Consider the following 23,599-nt stretch of genomic DNA (forward strand, 5'->3'; position numbering starts at 1 on the left):
AGATACAGAAGCAGAAGGCGGAGAAATAAGGGACAATAGCTTTCCCATGTTCCACCTTCTAATCTGCCTGTGCAGAATTCTTTGCAGAATCTTACAGGAAGCCATTAGACAAGGAAAGCTGGGAAATTCAGTTTGTGAACTCCCAGCTTAACCAACATCACAGAGCAGATTGTGGGTGAGTATGAGGTTCAAGTACCACGCACTGCACTGCACTTTACCAGGAAAAAAAAATTTTCCCTCCTTTTGATAGTAAGCTCCTTAAAGAAAAACTATCTGATTTGGTTTTTGGTCATTGATATACCCGAGGGTCCATCATAGTGTCTGCAATATAAAATGCTCAATAAATATCAATGCATATTTGAGTGAACAAAATGTCTATTTATATCACTGATCAATAAAAGTTCAAATCAGTACTCATGTGACTGGCAAGTGATGCAGCTGATTTTTAAGTACATGTTTAGTATTGGCAATGGCACCCCACTCCAGTACTCTTGCCTGGAAAAATCCCATGGACAGAGGAACTTGGTGGGCTGCAGTCCATGGGGTCGCTAAGAGTCGGACACGACTGAGCGACTTCACTTTCACTTTTCACTTTCATGCTTTGGAGAAGGAAATGGCAACCCACTCCTGTGTTCTTGCCTGGAGAATCCCAGGGACAGGGGAGCCTGGTGGGCTGCCATCTATGGGGTCGCACAGAGTTGGACACAACTGAAGCAACTTAGCAGCAGCAGCAGCAGTATTGTCTTTTACAGTATAGGGCCCTTGGAACTCAGCACACTTTTTCAAGTAGTCCTGCCACCACTCAAAGGATTTTTAGGACTCCTTTTTTGAAATTGCCTTTCAGAGCTACTTATTGAGAAATTCATGACAATTGGTAGAGTCTAGTACTGGTTATTTCCAGCTAAGACAAGTGAAAAGCACAAAAAAGGGGATCCCTAGCTTCTTACCTCTAGAACATGAACCAAGACACGTTTTACAATGACCCACCTGTTACTGAGTTTAGCCCTTTTGGCCTAGCCTGGACCACTTGCTTTCAATCTGGAGGATTTAATACTATTTTCAAAAAGTAAATCCCCTCTTGAAGAATATAGACTTGTTACTAATGTTACTAAGTTCTTGCCACAATTTCCAACTAAACATGGAGCCACATGACTCTCTTAGCCTACTTCTGCTAGTACTTTGAATTTGGAATAAGATGATAATATGGTATATAGCGGTAATAACTTAAGACTTCGTCTCTGCTGCCTTCCTATAAAGACAGGAGAATCATTACTGAGCCCCCTTCTACAAGCAGGTTATTTCAGTAGACTATTTGTTTTTAGATCTCAGGGTTATTTCCAGCTAAGACAAATGCACAAACACGAAAAAGGGGCCCCCTAGCATCTGACCTCTAGAATACAACCAAGACTTGTTTTCCTTTGACCCATCTGTTACCAAGTCTAAGCTCATACTGCTTGCTGCACAAAAGGCCAGTAATCAAGAAGCAAGTAGTTGGGACAAGGAATAATGACTTCCTTTGGAAAGTCAGTTAAGCAACAAGAGAGTGGGCTCATGCCCCAGAGAACCATCTTGCCTGAGTTAGAATTTAGGCTTTTTTTATAGTAAAAGTGGAGGGAGTAAAGTCAAACATTTTCTGTTTCCTATCAGCCTCTGGAGGGCGATGTGATAATCGCTTTCTCCTGGCAGTGATTCACAGGTGGGTCTGGTCAGGATGTTTCCTATGAGAAGGATTTTAGCTTAATGTGCATTCCCTGGAAACCAGGGTTCCCAGAGATGGGCCGTTTATGTATAATTTAAGCGTACAGACAGCATCCCTTTAGTGATTCATTTTCCTGGGCTCCAAAATCACTGCAGATGGTGACTGCAGCCATGAAATTAAAAGACACTTACTCCTTGGAAGGAAAGTTATGACCAACCTAGACAGCATATTAAAAAGCAGACACATTACTTTGCCAACAAAGATCCGTAAAGTCAAAGCTATGATTTTTCCAATGGCCATATATGGACGTGAGAGTTGAACTATAAAGAAAGCTGAGTGCCTAAGAATTGATGCTTTTGAACTGTGGTGTTGGAGAAGACTCTTGAGAGTCCCTTGGACTGCAAGGAGATCCAACCAGTCCATCCTAAAGGAGATCAGTCCTGGATGTTCGTTGGAAGGACTGATGTTGAAGCTGAAACTCCAATATTTTGGCCACCTGATGCAAAGAGCTGACTCATTTGAAAAGACCCTGATGCTGGGAAAGATTGAGGGCAGGAGGAGAAGGGGACGATAGAAGATGAGATGGTTGGATGGCATCACCGACTTGATGGGCATGGATTTGGGTGGACTCCGGGCGTTGGTGATGGACAGGGAGGCCTGGCGTGCTGTGGTTCATGGGGTCCCAAAGAGTCAGACATGACTGAGCGACTGAACTGAACTGAACTGTAATAGAGGACAAAAAAATCAAAGTGAAAGTGTTAGTCGCTCAGTCCTGTCCAACTCTGCGAGGTTTCTCTGTCCATGGGATTCTCCAGAAAAGAAAACTGGAGTGGGTTGCTGTGCCCTCCTCCAGGGGAATCTTCCTGACCCAGGGATCGAACCCGTGTCTCTTATGTCTCCTGCACTGTTGTTCCCTGCCTAAAGGGAAATATAAGTAATAATAAAAATCTCAATAAACATCTCCATGGTGGTATGCTCCTAGTTCTGCTTATTCTTTCTATCTTCAACTCTGTGAAGTAGGCCCTCTTATCACTCCCACTGTACAAATGAGAAAACTAGAGGCACACAGAGGGTGATTAACTAGCCAAGGCCATTCAGCTAGTAAAGGACAGTCCCAGGTTTAAATCCGGCAATCGGACTCGAGTCTGTGCTTTTAGCAAAAAAACCTGGTATCCAGCAATTTTTAAAACGCCAGCACCGGCCACTGGGGAGTCACTGGAAAAGTAACAATACAGCCCACAACTCGGAAACAGTGCTAACAGACCTAGGAAGCCTGCAGTCCCAGGAGAGGACAGTGAGAGGGCAGGTCACCAGCCCGCACCACTCTGACAGCCCGCGCTCTCGGAAGCGCGGGCACCTTCCGTGAAACCCCGGGCGCCGCAGGACATTCATTGGGCCTCTGCTAAATAACGTCAAATCGCGGGCGTCCAGGGGGAGGCGGGATTTCCGGGCTTCGTGGCGCAAAATTCCGGCCGCGCCGGAAACACCTACTGAGGAGAGGGTATTGGGTACCCGCCTCCTGAAGCGGCTGGAAAATTTTGTGATCCACAGATTCCGAAGAGAAATTGGAGCAAGGGTTCATCCGCTAATTGCCAGGTTTTCGAGGTAGTGGAAGACAAGTCGGGACATGGACAGCCGCTTGCAGGAGATCCGGGAGCGGCAGAAGTTACGTCGACAGCTTCTCGCGCAGCAGGTCCGCGGCCCAGGGAGGGGTCGCGAATGCGCGTGCGCCGCGTTCCTCGCCCCTCTCTCCCCGTTTTTCCGTCTCCTCAACCTGCCACACGGCAGCCCTTTCTGGTCTCGCGACTTTAATCCCAGGACCTCTCTAACCTCTGTACCCCGAATCGTTCCCCTTTCATGCTGTGGTCCTTGGCGGCGGTACTAAAGCGACCGCCACGCCTGGTCTTCAGCAGCATGTATGGAATGCCCGCCAGGTGCCTGGCATCCTCAGTGATGAGGATACAAAACTTTGGTGTTTGTGTGTAAGTTATCGCAGTTCACGCGAGGAAAGGGGACTCGTTAGCTCCTCAGTTTCTCTTCACTTTTTAAATGGTCTTTTGTGTCTTACTTTTCTCGTATCAGCGCCTGATTCATGAGCTTGTGGCTTCATTGCGAAATGGGTTTACAGTGTTTTTTTCTGGGATAATATCTAAAGACCGCATTGGAAGTAGCCTGGGTGTAAATTTTAGGTTTTGCATCATGGGTGTTGCAGTCGACTGTGCTGTATACGGTATCCTCGTCATTACCCACAGCTAAATGTTTGAATTATTTACTCAGTCACAACAAATCTCTCAGAGGTAGCATTATCTTCACATAATGAAACACGGGCGCCGGTGGCTAACGAATTTTTCCCCCGAGTCGTTAACCGCTAGGCCAGTCAGTTGAACCCTGGTTTGTCTCTCCAAAGCTTGTCTTCAGCGCTGCTTGCGTGTAAGTTGACGCGTGCTGATTAGTAGAGTACACGTGCAGAAAATGCAGATGCACACCTTTGTTTAAAGTCAGAGGCTGTGTTTTCCTTTCTGCCTCTCGGGTCAGTAACTGATGGGGGAAATGCTCATAAGCTTTAATGAGGAATCTTAATAGTTGTTCGAAAATAGTTTTTTTTTTTTTTTTTTTCTCTAATGAATCTTGGTTTTGCTAAATGAAAATCAAAGATATAGCTTCTTTCATGACACGATGAAAAGGTTTATGATATAGTGTTTAAAATGTCGGTGTTTAGGGACTTCTCTGTTGGTCCAGTGGTTAGGACTCTGTGATTTCATGGCTGTGGCCTGGGTTCAGTCCCTGGTCTGGGAACTAAGATCCCTTAAGCCCCGTGGTGTAAGCCCAAAAAAAAAAAAAAAAAGTGGGTGTTTGGAATTAGATCTGTTTCTGTGCCTCTGACATTATGATTTTTTGACAAATCAGATATCTTTTTCAAGCCTTCTTTATCCCAGTTGCTTTTATCATGTTATGTTTGAAAATGTCCAGTGGCTCTTTATTACAACCAAGTAAGATTTTTACACTTAAGTTTTGAATTCAGACCTATATATTTGACTCAAGATACATACATAAACAATTATTTCTTGAATATCTTACTGTGTACAGGAACTCTTGTAGATGTTGGTAAGTCCACTATGAATAATAGGTTATCCTACCTTTAGAGAACTTACACAGTGTAGAGCATTTAATAATGGTTGCCGTTTATTAAGTCCGTTGTATGTGTCAAGGGACTTGACAAACTTTTACGTATGTTATTTTATCATACAAGTCAGGTGCTATCTGGATCTTATAGGTGAAGAAAATAAAGCACAAAGAATTTACCTTACATGCTGAAGATGATAAAACTTAAGTTTTCCAGCTTCAGTCTTAGGCCTTTCTGTGCTCTTTCCAGTACACCTTCTAACCATCTAAAATAACTGGTTAGAAGCCATTCCACCTGGGTGAGGATGGCCAATATAATCAATGGTAGATTTCCACTTTACCAGAAGCCTTTTTTTCACTTACTATGTGAACAAGACAGACCAGTTGCTCTCCAGAAAGTTATTTGTGTAATATAGACTTTGTAATTTTTAAGAAGCGTCTTTCTGATTTCTGTCTATCCTTTATGGCACAGCCCAGGGCAGAACTTGGTCTGGAACTCCCTGGTTTAGGCTTTTCTCGCTCTGTGCGTCCATTGTCCTGACTGAATGTTAAGGCCACTGCCGTACATCACTAACTCATACAATTCCAGTTGGGTTAATCTTCTTCCCTAACTTTGTTTCTTACCCAAAGTTAGTTTTTAATAAGTTTTTGTTGATTCATGAACTTCAAAGTAGAGCACAACTCAACGTATATAATTTGCTTGATTTGCTTTTGGCTGAAGAGATCAGATGCAGTGTATAGGCACACACTATGATGTGGCCATTGATGCTGCCACCAGTAATTTACACCTGCTCTTTAACTTGTAGCTTTGTTTTTAAAAGTTAGTATACTTTCAAAGGATACCAAATTGTCATAATTATTCAAATAATATATTTAATGCTACCACAGTGGAAATGACAACCCACTCCAGTATTCTTGCTTGGAAAATTCCATGGACAGAGTAGCCTGGTGGGCTGCAGTCAAGGGGGAATCACAAAGAATCGAACACAACTGAGCGCATACAAATACACACCCACAATGGAAAGTCTGTTTAATTACTCCAGTCATTCCACAATTAAAAAAAAAAAGTTGGAACACAAGAAAACGATTATGTATGTAAGCACAATTTGATTTAAAACGTTTGTCTTATAAAACATCGTATTCTAATTTAGGCCTTGGCAAGAAATCTCATTGGTTTATTCACATATTTATTGAGCATCTATTACAAGTCAGACTTTATAATAGCTCTTGAACATTAGATATCAACAGGACAGAGTTCTTCCTCAATGAGCTAACAATTCAGTAGGGGGAGAAGTAGACAAAAGTGAACATAAAATAATTGAGGTGTACAAATATAAAATAGGGAATAAACAAAAGTAAAACAAAATTAGTTTGTATTTTGATCTGAATGAGAACTATGATCTGAATAAGCAAATGAGATAAGAGAAAAATGGAAGGAGACTACCTATTTTCTCTCTCTAGTGTTCATGGAAGAACTCTCTGAGAAAGTGACTTGTATTTATCTGAGAACTGAAGGGAGTGGAGTCAGTCACTTTCATGGGAAGAAGGTTAAAAGGCATTTCCCCTACAGGAAGTAGATGTGTTTTCCGATGAAACAGAGTAGGGGTCAGGAAAATTTTATGGAAGAGTTAAAATATCAGGAACAGTTAATATATTGGAAGAGATTTATCATTGGAGAAACCTTAGGGGACTCATGGAATAGTCTAAAGAGGCAGTGGGAATTAATATAATTGTGTAATAAAAATTGTTTAATAAAGGCTGGGCTCTAGTGTGCTTTCTCACCTTTGTGAGCTCAAGGGACTATCTAATGCAGACTTCCTCATGCTCTTCTTGTGCTTAAAAATATTAAGTGATTCCTCATGGCCTATAAATTGCTTTCTATACCTTTGGTTTGGTTTTTAAGTTTTCCATGAATTGATGCCACAGTTTGTAGCCAGACTTATCTCAACTAGTTATTTGTTTACATTTGTATTTTGCAAAATTTCCGCAACTGCCAGCCATAATTTGCATAACTATTTTTCAGGTATTTGGAAAGTTTAGTATTGTGCCTGTAATCATTATATAAAGACTTGGCTTGAAGAAAACCAATTTTATTACAGTATGGGATAAATAAGGTATAGCACATGAAGTATATGTACTGTATAAAATAAATAAGGTATGGTACACAGAATCATGAAAAGTGTTTAACATAATGCCTATCAAACTATAAACACTGTTAGCTGCTTTTTTTTTTTTTGGTTACTACTGCTAAACCATATTTTATTATTTACTTTAAAAGAAGATTGGCTCAAGTTAATTGTTTTGATTTCAGTATAACTTAAAGCATAAAATACTTTTCAGCTGTTGAAATCATTCTTAAATAACGTGATTTTGTTTCAAGGTACTTTCTGTTTTTCCTGGAAGGTAAATAGTCCATTTGCTTGCTATGGTAGTTAGGAATTATTATTTTTTTTTAATATTTGATGTATTAAATGCTGCTGCAAATGGCTAGAAAGGATGCTTAGCGTGTTGTGTTCTCATGTTGAGTTTTGCCTTTTCTCAGTTGGGAGCTGAAAGTGCCGACAGCATCGGTGCTGTGTTAAATAGCAAAGATGAGCAGAGAGAAATTGCTGAAACAAGAGAAACTTGCAGGTCAGTAGAATAATGGCTTTTTATAAATGATATGTTAATATTTGCAAAAGGATCATTGCTTTAATAAACAATAATCTTAGGTATCAAGTGTGTTGTTATGATAAGCATCAGCATACCAATTTGGAAAACATTGATTTTTATTTTCTGTGAATTATGAAATGCTTATTTTCTGAATATAAGTTCTCATTTATGAACTAGTTAGAAAATGGAATATTAAGCTGAGAATTAGCTTATGTACCATATATAATTTTATTTTAAAAATCCTTATTTTAGAAAAAGTACTGTACCCTAAAAGTGGTATTCATTTGATAGTTCATAAAGCATTTAGAATTTTTCAGTATTGTAGTAACCAACCAGAACATCAGTTTCACTCAAGACAGATTAGAATGATATGTAGAAATTTCTCTTTGCCATACATACCTTATAAAAACTTATTTTCTCATTTGGTTGCTTTCTCAAAAATAAAGTACAGAGTTATTAATCAGGTTATGATACTTTTAAAATTTATAAACCAAGTGAATGGATACTGTTTAGTTAGGAAAAATTTGCCTTATTCTGTCTCTGTAAAACTGTTCTTTAATATTATGAATACATGTATACATCTTATGTATTTGTGAGTGATATTTCAGTTTTAATTTTCAGGGCTTCCTATGATACCTCTGCTCCAAATGCAAAACGTAAGTATCAGGATGAAGGAGAGACAGATGAAGACAAGATGGAAGAATATAAGGCAAGTAGAGAATAGGACAATGTTTTGGTCAAGAAAAAAATAAGTCCTTACAATCTGTAGAGTCTTATCTAGGAAAACAAATTTGACAAAAGTTGAATTTTGACAAAATACTGAATAATGTCATTAGCATATATGTCACCATTTATATCAGTTTACTCATTTTAATAGAAGAGGTATGTGGGTTAAATCAGGTGATGTATGTAAAGCACTAAGTGTAATGCCTAGTAAGCTCTCTGCTAAGTCACTTCAGTCGTGTCTGACTCTGTGCGACCCCAGAGACAGCAGCCCACCTGGCTCCACCGTCCCCGGGACTCTCCAGGCAAGAACAATGGAGTGGGTTGCCATTTCCTTCTCCAATGCATGAAGGCGAAAAGTGAAAGTGAAGTCGCTCAGTCGTGTCTAACTCTTAGCGATCCCATGGACCGCAGCCCACTGGGGCTCCTCCCTCCATGGGATTTTCCAGGCAAGAGTACTGGAGTGGGGTGCCATTGCCTTCTCCACTAGTAAGCTCTAGGCAACAACATTCTTAAATAAGAGCAAGGAGTTAAATGTACCAGAAACGTTGGATAATTGGATCAGTTTTCAGGAGGCTACAGTGCTATCTTTTAAGAGTTGTGTTGTTACATCTTAACAATATAAGGTAGTGCAGTTAAAATATTTTGAGAATTCATGGGCTAGATAGCAGTGTAGAAGCATTTCTAACAGAGGCCCAAGAGAAAAAACCCAACTTCTGAACTTGTAGTTGCATTATTTAGGTGGAAAAAAAAGTAAAGGGCAAATAACCTATCTCCATTTTTTCAAATTAATTGTTATACAATATTTAACAGAAGAGAATAAATAGTTTCAGTAAATCTCTTAAGTATAATTACCTAATTTCATAAAAACTATGTTGTGTGTTGGGCTTCCCTGGTGGCTTAGTGGTAAAGAATGTGCCTGCCAGTGCAGGAGACATAAGAGATGAGGGTTCAATCCCTGGGTTTCAAAGATCCCTTGGAGGGGGAACTGGCAACCCACTCCAGTATTGCCTAGGAAATCCCATGGACAGAGGGGCCTGGCAGGCTACAGTCCATGCGGTTGCAAAGAGTTGGACACAACTTAGCGAAACAATATTGTGTGTTGGTTGCATTTGATATATCCTAATATATAACTTAAATATGTTAAATATGTTGTGATTATGTTAGATTAAAGCATGTACAGTTCCTCATATTTTAACATTTTTGACCTATAAAATAGCGATTTCTTTTGGTTTGCTCTAGTAGAAGTAAAATTGCCCCATTGGTGGACCTATCTTTCATGAGTTAAGCCAAATTCTAATAATTTAAAGTTTTATATCTAAGGTAAATCTAGATAACTTAGTCAATAAAATTAGTAGTTATAGACAGTTATTATTGAGAATGAAAAGGAAATTTTTATTATAAACAAAGCTAATGATGAGAAAGCAAAGACTTCAATGTTTGACTTTAATGGTAATTTGAAAAATTTATGTCTTAGGGAAATAAAATATTTATGAATGTTAACACAATATAATACATAAGATTCCTCTTATACATAAAATATCTACTTAATCTTTCTTTTTTAAGGATGAAGTAGAAATGCAACAGGAGGAAGAAAATTTGCCATATGAAGAAGAGATTTATAAAGATTCTAGTACTTTTCTTAAGGTAAATAATTTTCAAATCTTTAACTTTTCATGTTTCAGCTTTGTGCCTGAAAAGATTTGAAATATGTTTAAGATTTTTTTTCAGTTATTGAAGGATCATTATTAGTATAAAATATTTAAAATTATTCATGAAATGTTCTTCTGATGCTTGGCTATTAATATCTGTAGATAACTGAATTATAAACTATCATTTTAGTAGTGGTGTTTTTTATTTTTTAAATCTATCAGTTAGCTTATATTTTGCTTGGCCTCATAATAAAATATAAAGCTCCGAGTTAATGTATCTGCCACCAGAGTGAAAGCTATTAATTTAATTTTGACTTTTTCTTTAGGGAACACAGAGTTTAAATCCCCATAATGATTACTGCCAACATTTTGTAGACACTGGACATAGACCCCAGAATTTCATCAGGGATGTAGGTATGTCTGATTTGTTGGGGATATGCGATTGCTGGCTGCCGGTTACGTGCATGTAATTTATCCATTTTGAGGTTTATTTCTAACAAAATTACTTTTTCCTGACTTGGCTTCCCCTTTCCATTCATAGTACTTATTGTACACGCTCTTTTTCCATCAAGCAGTGTTGATTTTTTCCTTCTTCCTTCCTTTCCTTCATTTTGTTTCTGTGATTATCCCTCATTTTTATTTTGCCTTTATTCCTTCTTTGATGCTCTTCCTTTCTTTAGGTAAATCTGATTTTTTGACCTATGTCATTTTCCTTTCCTCTAAGAATTTTTTTTTTTAACATTTCTTGCAAGATAGGCCTACTAGCAACAAATTCCCTGTTTTTGTTTCTCTGAGAAAGTCTTTATTTCTCCTTTACTTTTGAAAGATTAATTTTGTAAAGTACAGAATTCTGAATTGGTGTTTTCTTTCTTCCAGTACTTTAAATATTTTACTTCACTCTCTTTTTGCTTGCTTTTTTCTGAGAAGTTGGATATAATTCTTAACTTTGTGCCATAGTAGTTTTTTTTTTTTTCCTGGTTTCTTTCAGAACTTTTATTTTATAGCTTGAAAATGATATGCGTAGGTATAGTTGAGGTTTTCTTTTTTCTTTTTTTTTGGTATGTATCCTGTTTGGTACTCTCTGAGCTTCCTATATATGGGGTTTGATGTCTGACATTAATTTGTGAAATGTTTAGTCATTGTTTTATTTGCTTATTTGATTTCTTCAGATCTTAGTTGTGGCATGTGAGCTCACTGTTGTGGCTCAGTAGTGTGGCACATGGACTTAGTTGTCCTGCCGCATGTGGGGTCTTAGTTCCCCAACCAGGGATCGAACCATCATCCCTGAATTGCAAGGTGGACTCTTAACGACTGGACCACCAGGGAAGTCCCCTCAGTTATTATTGATTCAGATATTTCTTCTGTTCCTGTGGTTTTTTCTTCTGATATTTCCATTACACCTTTTGCAGTTATCTCATGTTCCTTGGATAGTCTTTTTTCCCCCCCAATTTTTGTTCCCTTTACTTTTCAGTTTTTGAGATTTCTCTTGAGATATCCTCAAGCTCATATTCTTTCCTCAGCTGTGTTCAGTCTACCAGTATGCTCATCAGAGGCAGTATCCCTGCAGTTTTGAAAATAGCTTGATTAAGATAATTCATACACTATACAATTCACCCATTTAAAGAATATAATTTAATTTTGTAAAGTGTCTACAGGTTTGTGCAGCCATCACCACCATCTAATTTTAGACCTTTTTTTTAAAATTGAGGTATAGTTGACTTACAATATTATATAAGTTTTAGATGTACAAATAGTGGTTCACAGTTTTTAAAGTTTATACTTCATTTATGGTTAATGTAAAATATTGGCTGTATTCTCTCTGCTGAACATTATGCTTGTAACTTATTTATTATATAGAGAGAAATTTGTATTTCTTAGTCCCCTCCTCAGTTTTGCTCTGCCTCTTCTATCCCCAACTGGTACCACTAACTTGTTTTCTGAATCTGTTTCTTTTTGTTATATTCACTAGGTTGCTCTTTATTTTTTAGATTTCACATGGTATCTGTCTTTCTGACTTATTTCACCAAGCATATTATCCTCCATGTTGTTGCAAATGGTGGAAAAAAAAAAAAAAAAATCACTTTTTTTTATGGCTGAGTAGTATTCCATTGCATATGTATATGTACCACATCTTCTTTATCCTTTCATATGTTGATGGGCACTTAGGTTGCTTCCATATCTTGGCTATTGTAAATAATGCTGCTAAGAACATTGGTGCATGTGTCTTTTTGAATTAGTATTTTTGTTTTCTTAAGATACATACCCAGGAGTGGAATTTCTGTATTCATATAGTTACTTCTATTTTTAGTTTTTTGAGAAAACAGTATGATAGTTCTGTACTGTTTTCCACAGTTGCTGCAACCAATTTACATTCCTACCAACAATATTACACATCCTCAGAACATTTTTATCTCCCCTAAAGAAACTTAGTACTCAGTCATTAGCAGTCAGTTCCCATTCCTTCGTTGTAGTTTTGATCTGCATTTCCCTACTGACTAACAATATTAAAAATCTTTTTCTATGCTTATTTTCCATTTAAATATCCATTTTGGAGAAATGTCTAAAAGCTTTTTTTTTGGTATTTGACTTTTATTGTAAGAGTTCTTTATATATTCTCAGTGTAAGTCCTTTATCAGATGTATGATTTGCAAATGTTTTCTCCCATTCTGTGGGTTGTCTTTTCACTTCTTTGATAGTGCCATTTGCCACACAAAAATTTTATTTTGATGTAATCCAATATACTTTTTCTTTTTTTGCTTATAAGCAACATGTAGAAACTGATTTTAATGTTTTCATGGTCACAATTTAGATGTAGTGCAAAAAGTAATAATAATAATGGTGAGATAGGCCAGTTACAGAATGACAAAAATGCACACACTTAAAGAGGCACTTAAAATATCAGTAGTACATATATAAATACATACCCTTTTATGAGCTACCTAAAATAGTGATTCTCATAGAAGAGAACACAGCAGTGGTTGTCAGAGGCTAGAGAGAGAGGAAAATGAGAAGTTGTTGTGCAGTTGGCATAAAGTTTCTGCTATGCAAGATAAATTAATTCTGTAGATCTTGTTGTTCAGTTGCTCAGTCATGTCTGACTCTTTGACCCCATGGACCACACCATGCAAGGCTTCCCTGTCCTTCACTGTCTCCTGGAATTTGCTCAAACTCATGTCTATCGACTTGGTGATGCCATCCAGCTATCTCAAGCTCTGCCTCCCCTTTCTCCTCCTGCCGTCAATCTTTCCCAGCATCACTTTTCTACTGAGTTGGCTCTTTTCATCAAGTGGCGAGAGTATTAGGAGGTTCAGCTTTAGCATCAGTCCTTCTGATGAATATTCAGGGTTAATTTCCTTTAGGATTGACTGGTTTGATCTCCTTGCTATCCAAGGGATCTCAAGAGTCTTTTTCATCACCACATTTCAGAAGCATCAATTCTTCAGTGCTCAGCCTTTAATAGTGCAACTCTCATAGCCCTGTGTGACTACTGGAAAAACCACAACTTGGACTATATGGACCTTTGTCAGCAAAGTGATATCTCTGCTTTTTAATACACTGTCTAGGTTTGTAATAGTTTATAGCCCAGGAAATAAAGTCTATCACTGTTTCCATTTTTTTCCCCTGTTTGCCATGAAGTGATGGGACCAGATGCCATTATTGTAGTTTTTTGAATGTTAGGTTTTAAGTCAGCTTTTTCACTCTCCTCTTTCACCTTCTTTAAGAGACTCTTTGGTTCCTCTTTGCTTTCTGCTGTTGGAGTGGTGTCATCTGCATATCTGATATTTTTCCTGGCAATCTTGATTTCAGCTTGTGATTCAACCAGCTCTTCATTTCACATGATGTACTCTGCATATAAGTTAAATAAGCAGGGTGACAATATACAGCCTTGACGAACTCTTTGCAATTTGGAACCAGTCTGTTGTGCCATGTCCTGTTCTAAATGTTGCTTCTTGACCTGTATACAGGTTTCTCAGGAGGCAGGTAAGGTGGTCTGGTAGTCCCATCTCTTGAAGAATTTTCTACAGTTTCTTCTGATGCACACAGTTGAAGGCTTTAGTGTAGTCAATAAAGCAGAAGTAGATGTTTTTCTGAAATTCCCTTGCTTTTTCCTCTGATCCAAAGGATGTTGGCAGTGTGATTTCTGGTTCCTGTGCCTTTCCTAAATACAGCTTGTACATTGAGAAATCTGGAAGTTCTCGATTTGTGTACTACTGAAGCCTAGCTTGAAGGATTTTGAGTATTACCTTGCTAGTATGTGAAATGAGTGAATTGTGTGGTAGTTTGAACATTCTTTGGCATTGCCTTTCTTTGGGATTGGAATGAAAACTGATCTTTTCCAGTCCTGTGGCCACTCCTGAGTTTTCCAAATTTGCTGGCATATTATCTTTTAGAATTTGAAATAGCTCAGCTAGAATTCCATCACCTCCACTAGCTTTGTTTATATTACTACTTCCTAAGGAAGAAGCACAAGCTGGAATCAAGATTGCTGGGAGAAATATCAATAACCTCAGATATGCAGATGACACCACCTTATGGCAGAAAGTGAAGAGGAACTAAAAAGCCTCTTGATGAAAGTGAAAGAGGAGAGTGAAAAAGTTTGGCTTAAAGCTCAACATTCAGAAAATGAAGATCATGGCATCTGGTCCCATCACTTCATGGGAAATAGATGGGGAAACAGTGGAAACAGTGTCAGACTTTATTTTTTGGGCTCCAAAATCACTGCAGATGGTGACTGAAGCCATGAAATTATTATTATTATTATTTTTTTTTTTATAAACATTTATTAAAATAGAAAGCTAGAGAATTTCCTGGGGTCCAATGGTTAGCGCTGAGCTTCCACTGCAGCAGTCACAGGTTTGATCCCTTGTCAGGAAGCTAGGTTCCCAAAAGCTGTGCAGAGCAGCAGCCAATTAATAGTTGTTTGCTCTTCTATCCCATCTGCATCCATCGGGCTGCCTGTTATGTCTGACTGGTATCATAAATGCCCTTGAAATCTTCAGGACAACAAAACATCTGCCTTTGGTTGGAATTCCTGGTTCCTTGCATTGAAGTAGTCACTACCTCTCTTCACACCCCAAAGAATGAAGCCGTGAAATTAAAAGACGCTTACTCCTTGGAAGGAAAGTTATGACCAACCTAGATAACATATTCAAAAGCAGAGACATTACTTTGCCAGCAAAGGTCCGTCTGGTCAAGGCTATAGTTTTTCCAGTGGTCGTGTATGGATGTGAGAGTTGGACTGTGAAGAAAGCTGAGCGCTGAAGAATTGATGCTTTTGAAGTGTGGTGTTGGAGAAGACTCTTGAGAGTCCCTTGGACTGCAAGCAGATCCATCCAGTCCATTCTAAAGGATATCAGTCCTGGGTGTTCTTTGGAAGGAATGATACTAAAGCTGAAACTCCAATACTTTGGCCACCTCATGCGAAGAGTTGACTCATTGGAAAAGAGTCTGATGCTGGGAGGGATTGGGGGCAGGAGGAGAAGGGGACGACAGAGGATGAGATGGCTGGATGGCATCACTGACTCGATGGACGTGAGTTTGAGTGAACTCCGGGAGTTGGTGATGGACAGGGAGGCCTGGTGTGCTGCAGTTCATGGGGTTGCAAAGAGTCGGACACGACTGAGAGACTGAACTGAATTGAAGGCCCACTTGACTTCATACTCCAGGAGGTCTGGCTTTAGGTGAGAGATCACACCATCATGGTTACCTGGGTCATTAAGGCCTTTTTTGTAAAGTTCTTCAGTGTATTTTTACCATTTCCTTTTATATCTCTTCTCCTTCTGTTCCATACTGTTTATGTTCTTTATTGTGCCCATCTTTGCATGAAATGTTCCTTTGTATCTCTGATTTTCTTGAAGAGATCTCTAGTCTTTCCCATTCTGTTGTTTTCCTCTATTTCTTTGCATTGATCACTTAGGAATGCTTTCTTATCTCTCCTCGCTATTCTTTGGGACTCTGCATTCAAATGGATACATCTTTCCTTTTCTCCTTTGCCTTTCACGTCTCTTCTTTTCTCGGTTATTTTATAAAGCCTCCTCAGACAATCATTTTTCCTTGTTGTATTTCTTTTTCTTTGGGATGATTTTAGTCGCTACCTCCTATACAATGTTATGAACCCCATCCATAGTTCTTCAGGCACACTCTTATCAGATCTAATTCCTTGAATCTATTTGTCACTTCCGCTGTATAATCATAATGGATTTGATTTGGGTCATACCTGAATGGTCTAGTGGTTTTCCCTACTTTCTTCAGTTTAAGTCTGAATTTTGCAATAAGGAGTTCATGATCTGAGCCATAGTCAGCTCCTGGTCTTGTTTTTGCTCACTGTATAGAGCTTCTCTGTCTTTGGCTGCAAAGAGCTCCTCCATCTTTCCCATCTGGTGATGTCCATGTGTAGAGTTATCTCTTGTGATGTTGGAAGAGGGTGTTTGTTATGACCAGTGTGTTCTCTTGGCAAAAGTCTGTTAGTCTTTGCCCTGCTTCATTTTGTACTCCAAGGCCAGACTTGCCTGTTATTCCAGTTATCTCTTGACTTCCTACTTTGCATTCCAGGCCCTGTGATGAAAAGATTCTATAGATGTGCTGTATAGCAAATTGTCTATACTCAGCAATACTGCTGACCATAGTCAACAATACTTCAAAAAATTTAAGAGGGCATATTTTATCTTACTTAAAGATACTTGTTGGGTCGCCAAGTTGTGTCTGACTCTTTTTGACCCCACGGACTGCATCACGCCAGGCTTCGCTGTCCCTCACCATCTCCCAGAGTTCGCCCAAGTCATGTCCATTGAATTAGTGACGCCATCCAACCATCATCCTCTGTTGCCCTCTTCTCCTGCTTTCAATCTTTCCCAGCATCAGGGTCTTTTCTAATGAGTCGTCTCTTTGCATCAGGTCGCCAAAGGATTGGAACTACAGCTTTAGCATCAGTCCTTCCAAAGAGTTTTCATGGTTGATTTCCTTTAAGATTTGATTTGGTTTGATCTCCTTGCTTTCCAAGAGACTCTCAAGAGTCTTCTCCAGCACCAATTCAAAAGCATCACTTCTTTGGTGCTCAGACTTCTATATGGTCCAACTTTCACATCCGTACATGACTACTGGAAAGATCATAGCTTTGATTGACTATATGGACCTTTGTTGGCCAAGTGATGTCTTTGCTTTTTAACACACTGTCTAGATTTGTCGTAGTTTTCCTGCCAAGAAGCCGTCATCTTCCTTTCCTGCCAAGAAGCAGTTGTCTTCTGATTTTATGGCTGCAGTCACCATCCGTGGTCATTTTAAAGCCCAAGAAGAGAAAATTTGCCACTGCTTTCCCCTTTTCCCCATCTCTTTGCCCTGAAGTGATGGGAATGGATGCCATGATCTTGGTTTTTTTAATATTAAGTTTTAAGTCAGCTTTTTCACTCTCCTCTTTCACCCTCATCAAGAGGCTCTTTAGTTCCTTCTTATGCTCTGCCATTAGAGTGGTATCATTTGCATATCTGAAGTTGTTGATATTTCTCCTGGCCATCATGATTCCAGCTTGTAACTCATCCAGCCTAGTATTTCCAATGATGTACTTTGTATATAAGTTAAATAAACAAGGTTGACAATACCAGCCTTGTCCTACTCCTTTCTCAATCCTGAACCAGTCAGTTGTTCCCTGAAGGGCTCTAACTGTTGCTTCTTGACCTGCATACAGGTTTCTCAGGAGACAGGTAATATGGTCTGATATTCTCCTCTGTTTAGTCTTCCACAGTTTTTTATGATCCACACAGTCAAAGGCTTTAGCGTAGTCAGTGAAACAGAGATAGATGTTTTTCTCGAATTCCCTTGCTTGGTCTGTGATCCGGTGAAGGTTGGCAATGTGATCTCTGGTTCCACTGCCTTTTCTGAATGCAGCCTGCTTTAACTTCTGGAAGTTCTTGGTTCATGTAATGCTGAAGCCTGCCTTGGAGGATTTTGAACATAACCTTAGTAGCATGGGAGTTGAGTGCAGTTGTTCATTGGTTTGAACATTCTTTAGTACTGTCCTTCTTGGGAGTTGGGATGAGGATTGACCTTTTCCAGTCCTGTGATCACTGCTAGATTTTCCAAATTTGCTGACTTATTGAGTGCAGAGCTTTAATAGCATCATCGTTTAGGATTTTAAATATCTCTGCTGGAATTTCATCACCTCCACTATCTTTTTGGCAGCAGTGCTTCCTAAGACCCACGTGACTTCTCTCTCCAGGATGTCTGACTCTGAATGAGAGACTACACCATCGTGGTTAGCCAGGTCATTAAGATCTTTGTTCAATTCTTCTGTGTATTTTTTCCATCTCTTCTTGATCTCTTCTGCTTCAATTAGGTCTTTACTGTTTCTGTCCTTTATTGTGTCCATCTTTGGATGAAATGTTCTTTTGATATTTCCAATCTTCTTGAAGAGATCTCTAGCCTTATGCTTTCTGTTGTTTTCCTCTATTTCTTTGTACTGTTCATTGAAGAAGACCTTCTGGTCTCTTGCTATTTTCTGGAACTCTGCATTTATTTGGGTGAACCTTTCCATTTCACCCTTTTCTTTTTTCTTCTCTTCTTTCCTCAGCTATTTGTAAAGCCTCCTCAGGCAACTGCCTGCCTTCTTGCATTTTTTTCATTGGGATGGTGTTGTTTGCTGCCTCCTGTACAGTATTACAGACCTCTGTCCATAGTTCTTCAGGCATTCTGTTCACTGGACCTAATCATTTGAGTCTTATTTGTCACCTCCCCTGATGTTCATAGGGAATTTAAGTCTTACCTGACTGGCCTAGTAGTTTTCCCCACTTTCTTTAGTTTAGGCTTGAATTTTGTTATGAGGAGCTGATGATCTGAGCCACAGTCAGCTCCAGGTCTTGTTTTTTTGACTCTATACAGCTTCTCCGTCTTCAGCTATGAAGAATGTAATCAATCTGATTTCAGTATTGACCATTCGGTGATGTCCATGTATAAAGTCAACTCTTGTGTTGTTTTGAAAGGGTGTTTGGTATGACAAGAGTATTCTCTTGGCAAAATTCTGTCAGCCATTGCCCTGCTTCATTTTGTACTCCAAGGCCAAATTTGCCTGTTATTTCAGGTATCTCTTGAGTTCCTACTTTGCATTCCAGTCCCTTATGATGAATCAGTTCAGTTCAGTCACTCAGTCATGTCTAACTCTTTGTGATCCCATGAACTGCAGCATGCAGTTCCATGCCATCACCAACTCCCAGAGTTCACTCAAACTCTTGTCCATTGAGTCAGTGATGTCATCCAACCATCTCATCCTCTGTTGTCCCCTTTTTCTCCTGCCTTCAATCTTTCCCAGCATCAGGGTCTTTTCCAGTGAGTCAGTTCTTCGAATCAGGTAGCTTCCAATACTTCGAATCAAGTATTGGAGTTTCAGCTTCAGCATCAATCCTTCCAATGAATATTTAGGACTGATTTCCTTTAGGATGGACTGGTTGGATCTCCTTGCAGTCCAAGGGACTCTGAGGAGTTTTCTTCAATAACCGTTCAATAGCATCAATTCTTCGGCACTTGGCTTTCTTTATGATGAATAGGACATCCTTTTTTTGGTGTTCTAGGAAGTCTTCTAGGTCTTCATAGAACTGATCAGCTTCTTCAGTATTAGTGGTAGGGGCATAGACTTGGATTACTGTGATGTAGAATAGTTTGCCTTGAAAACTAACTGAAATCATTCTGAAATCATTCTGTCATTTTTAAGGTTGCACCCAAGTACTGCATTTCAGACTCTCTTGTTGATTATAAGGGCTACTCCATTTCTTCTAAGGATTCTTTTATTTTTTTAACTTATTTTTTTATTGAAGGATAATTGCTTCACAGAACTTTGTTGTTTTCTATCAAACCTCAACATAAATCAACCATAGGTACACACATGTCCCCTGCCTTTTAAAACTCCCTCCCATCTCCCTCCCCATCCCACCCCTCTAAGGTGATACAGAGCCCCTGTTTGAGTTTTCTGAGACATACAGCAAACTCCCATTGGCTGTCTATTTTCCATATGGTAATGTAAGTTTCCATGTTACTCTTTCCATACATCTCACCCTCTCCTCCCCTCTCCCCATGTCCATAAGACTTCTCTGTCTGTTTCTGCATTGCTGCCCTATAAATAAATTCTTCAGTACCATTTTTCCAGATTCTGTATATATGTGTTAGAATACTATATTTATCTTTCTCTTTCTGGCTCACTTCACTCTGTATAATAGGATCTACATTCATCCATCTCATCAGAACTGACTCAAATACATTCCTTTTTATGGCTGAGTATATGTAGCACAAATTCTTTATCCATTCATCTGTCGATGGACATCTAGGTTGCTTCCCTTAGGGATTCTTGTCCACAGTAATAGGTCCAATGATTATCTGAATTAATTTCACCCATTCCCAATCATTTTATTTCATGGATTCCTAAGATGTTGATGATTACTCTTGCCATATCCTGCTTGACCATGTCCAATTTACCTTGATTCATGAATCTAACATTCCAGGTTCCTATGCAATGCTATCCTTTAAAACACCCGATTTTACTTACATCACCAAACCCATCCACAACTGAGTGTTGTTTGCGCTTTGGCCCAGCCGCTTCATTATTTCTGGAGCTATTAGTAGTTGTACTCTGCTCTTCCCCAGAAGCATATTGGACACCTTCCAGCCTGAGCGGCTCATCTTTCAGTGTCACATCTTTTTGCCTTTTTATACAGTTCATGGAGTTCTCAAGGCTTGTATACTGGAGTGTTTGCCATTCTCTCCTCCAGTGGATCACATTTTGTCAGAACCCTCCACTGTGACTTATCTGTCTTGGGTGGCCCTTCACAGCATGGCTCATAGCTTCATTGAGTTATGCAAGCCTGTTCGCCATGACAAGGCAGTGATCCATGAAGGGGTCTTACTGCACATACACACCAAAACCAGAGGAACACAAAGAAACTTCTGAAGGTTATTAATATGTCTTACCTTGATTGTGGTTATGGTTTCACAGCTATATGCATATGTTAAACCTCATCAGATTGTATCCATTAAATGTAAGTTTAATGTATAAGGTTTTTATCAATTATACTTCAATAAAGCTTTTTTTTTAAGGTTATAAGTAATATAGCCGAATTTCATTATTGGCCTTTCTGCTTTTAAGACATTTATTTCTCTGAGGCAAAGAAAATGTACTTAGGAAACTATTATGGATTGAGAAAAAGTTGTACCTCTGTTTTGTAGATGATTGAGAGCTGACTCTACAGTGATTGAAACCCGAATATAATAAAATCTTCAAACTTGTTTCATTTGAAATTTGATCTGTAACCACTGAATAAGGACGCTTTACAAAATCTTTCATTTTTTTTAATCTTTGATATTAGGGTTGTGAGATGGACTTTTGGTTTTTAACTTAAGATGATTATGATTCTTGTAAGGAAGCAGGATAAAGTAAAATAAGATCTTTTAGGAATGTTTGATACTCAAAGCCCTGCTTACCTCTACAGTTGTTTAAACAGGCATTATGCTATTTTACCTAAAATCTCTTCTGAGGTTCAAAGATTTAAATATTTTTAAGGACATGGAAACAATGAGGCTCCTGCTTTTAACCTTTCTGGGACTTGGAGGTGTTTTTGAAGATCCTAAGCTTGAAAATATATATGAGGATTTGGTTTATAATATGTGGAGATGTGAGATCTTTAAAACTATAAATACTGATATAGGATATGTTCTTAGAGAAAGTGACTTGTCTTGGAGTTGGTAGTACAATTTAGATGAGTAATCAGAGTGAGTGAGGTGAGAGCTGATCAACTAACAGGGACTCATTATCTTCCTGCTTCAGTTTGTTCTGGGATTGTGTCCATAATTTAAGCCATTTAAGATCGTCAGTAGTAAGGATAAGAAATCTTCATTTTCTCTACTTTGACTGTCAAACTAAGGGAAAACTGAACAGTCACTAGATCTTTGGGATAGTTGTTTTTTTGTTTTTTGTTTGTTTAGTATAAATAAAAGGAAAAAAGCATGAATAAAAAAAAAAAATTCTTTTCCTAAGAACAGAATGTCTAAACTTGATATTTTAAGCAGATTATTTAATATAATAAGTTTGAAAAATTAAATGGTTAATTGACTTCAACCATCTGGCCTTTAAAACACCTGGGTGTTTGCCTACATGTGAAATTAGGGTCATTAAGTATAAAATGTGTTTATGAAGTATTTAAAAATACTTAAAACTAACTTTTTTTACAAAGGATGTGAGAATGATAAGTTGGTTGTGTCTTATTTTGTTTTCCTGAGCAGGCTCATCACCTTTGAATTCACTGATACTCAATTGTATTGAAATTTGGAATTTACTATTTTTCCTCCCCAGGTTTGGCCGACAGATTTGAAGAATACCCTAAACTGCGGGAGCTCATCAGACTGAAGGATGAGTTAATAGCTAAATCTAACACTCCTCCTATGTAAGTGGGGTTTTTTGTTCCCAACGCAGGCTTAAAATATTAGTCTTTTTGTCATGTAACCTTTCTGAAGTTTGAAAAAAATTCAGCATCTTTGAAAGGTTAACACACTCTTTCTTCTTTATAGCGAAAGGTATTAGCTTGAAACTCTGGCACTGAGTACACAGTAGGTTGTCATTTTATTTGTTTTCAGTTTACTAGATAATTTAGAGTGTCTTTAAGTATTTTTTCTTAGAAAATCTGATTTGTTGTATTCTTAACTGTCTTTAAATGTTTTTAAATATCTTTTCTTCTCAAAAATTACTTATTGAAGAAAGTTAGAAAACTTAAGAGAGAGAAAATAAGAAAATGAAAGTTAATTATAACTTGGCATCTAGGGATACTATTCTTAACATTTTGGAATACAAAAATTAATTTTAACCTTTGCTAACAGAATAATGTTTCCCTCAAAAACTGTATAATCCTTAAACTTGGAGACTCTTTAGGTTACTTTGAACATTTTGTACATTTAACAATTTGCTAAAATGTATGCTATTAATGATTAGAAGAACCACAAAGGTAACTGAATTTGTAGAAAAAAATTTAACAGGCTAATATTGATCATATTTAGAAATATTTTACATTTAAAGTAACTTATGCATGCTAAGTTGCTTCAGTCGTGTCCAACCCTTCGCAACCCTGTGGACTGTAGCCCTCCAGGCTTCTCTGTCCATGGGATTATGCGGACAAGAAAACTAGAGTGGGTTGCCATGCCCTCCTCCAGGGGATCTTCCTGACCTAAGGATTGAACCTGGGTCTTCTGCATTGCAGGTGAATTCTTAACCGCTGAGCCACCGGGGAAGCCCCAGAGTGTTGTGTATTTATATTTGAAATGCCTTCGTACTGTGTAGAAATAACCATTAAATAAAGGCTAGTAGTAATTTATACTAGGTGGCTGGAAAGGACTGTTATTGCTAACAAACAAACTAGCAAAAGAAAATTATGTCTATCTTTAGAAACTTTTAGATGGAGGAATTTAAAACAAAGCAATTTTTCTAAAAGACCATTGCAGGAAAAAGAATATGATATTCCTCAAAGTATTATGATGATAATGGAAAGGGACTCAGACACTCACATCTGAGTATGGATTTTCAGTATAAAAAATGGTAGAGGTTTATACTCAGGATGTTCCTGTGGGATCATGGTTTTCCTTTGCAGTATGATTCTATCCATCTCCTCAGGAAGAACAGTGGTAGATTGTTTTACTGTTTATACTGAGGAGAGATTCCTCCTTAAAAAGGTATTTAGTTATTAGCTCATGATGACTTTGAAATAGTATTAGGAAATATTTAAGAAAC

General features: G+C 38.3%; 1 protein-coding gene across 2 annotated transcripts in view; it reads left to right on the forward strand.

The window, feature by feature from the left end:
• The first annotated feature begins 3,167 nt into the window (after window positions 1-3,167).
• Window positions 3,168-23,599, forward strand: part of METTL14 (methyltransferase 14, N6-adenosine-methyltransferase subunit) — a 38,548-nt gene continuing 18,116 nt past the window's right edge. Inside the window, exons 1-6 of one of the 2 annotated variants that reach the window (XM_055588040.1) lie at window positions 3,168-3,392; window positions 7,365-7,453; window positions 8,096-8,183; window positions 9,764-9,844; window positions 10,176-10,263; window positions 22,175-22,265. In XM_055588040.1, the coding sequence (XP_055444015.1) occupies window positions 3,327-3,392; window positions 7,365-7,453; window positions 8,096-8,183; window positions 9,764-9,844; window positions 10,176-10,263; window positions 22,175-22,265 (503 nt within the window). In that variant the 5' untranslated portion in view covers window positions 3,168-3,326. The remainder of the gene's footprint in view (window positions 3,393-7,364; window positions 7,454-8,095; window positions 8,184-9,763; window positions 9,845-10,175; window positions 10,264-22,174; window positions 22,266-23,599) is intronic. The other variant, XM_055588041.1, reaches the window with a different exon arrangement.

Source organism: Bubalus kerabau, chromosome 7 (assembly GCF_029407905.1).
Source record: "Bubalus kerabau isolate K-KA32 ecotype Philippines breed swamp buffalo chromosome 7, PCC_UOA_SB_1v2, whole genome shotgun sequence".
In the NCBI taxonomy this organism is placed as follows: Eukaryota; Metazoa; Chordata; class Mammalia; order Artiodactyla; family Bovidae; genus Bubalus; species Bubalus kerabau.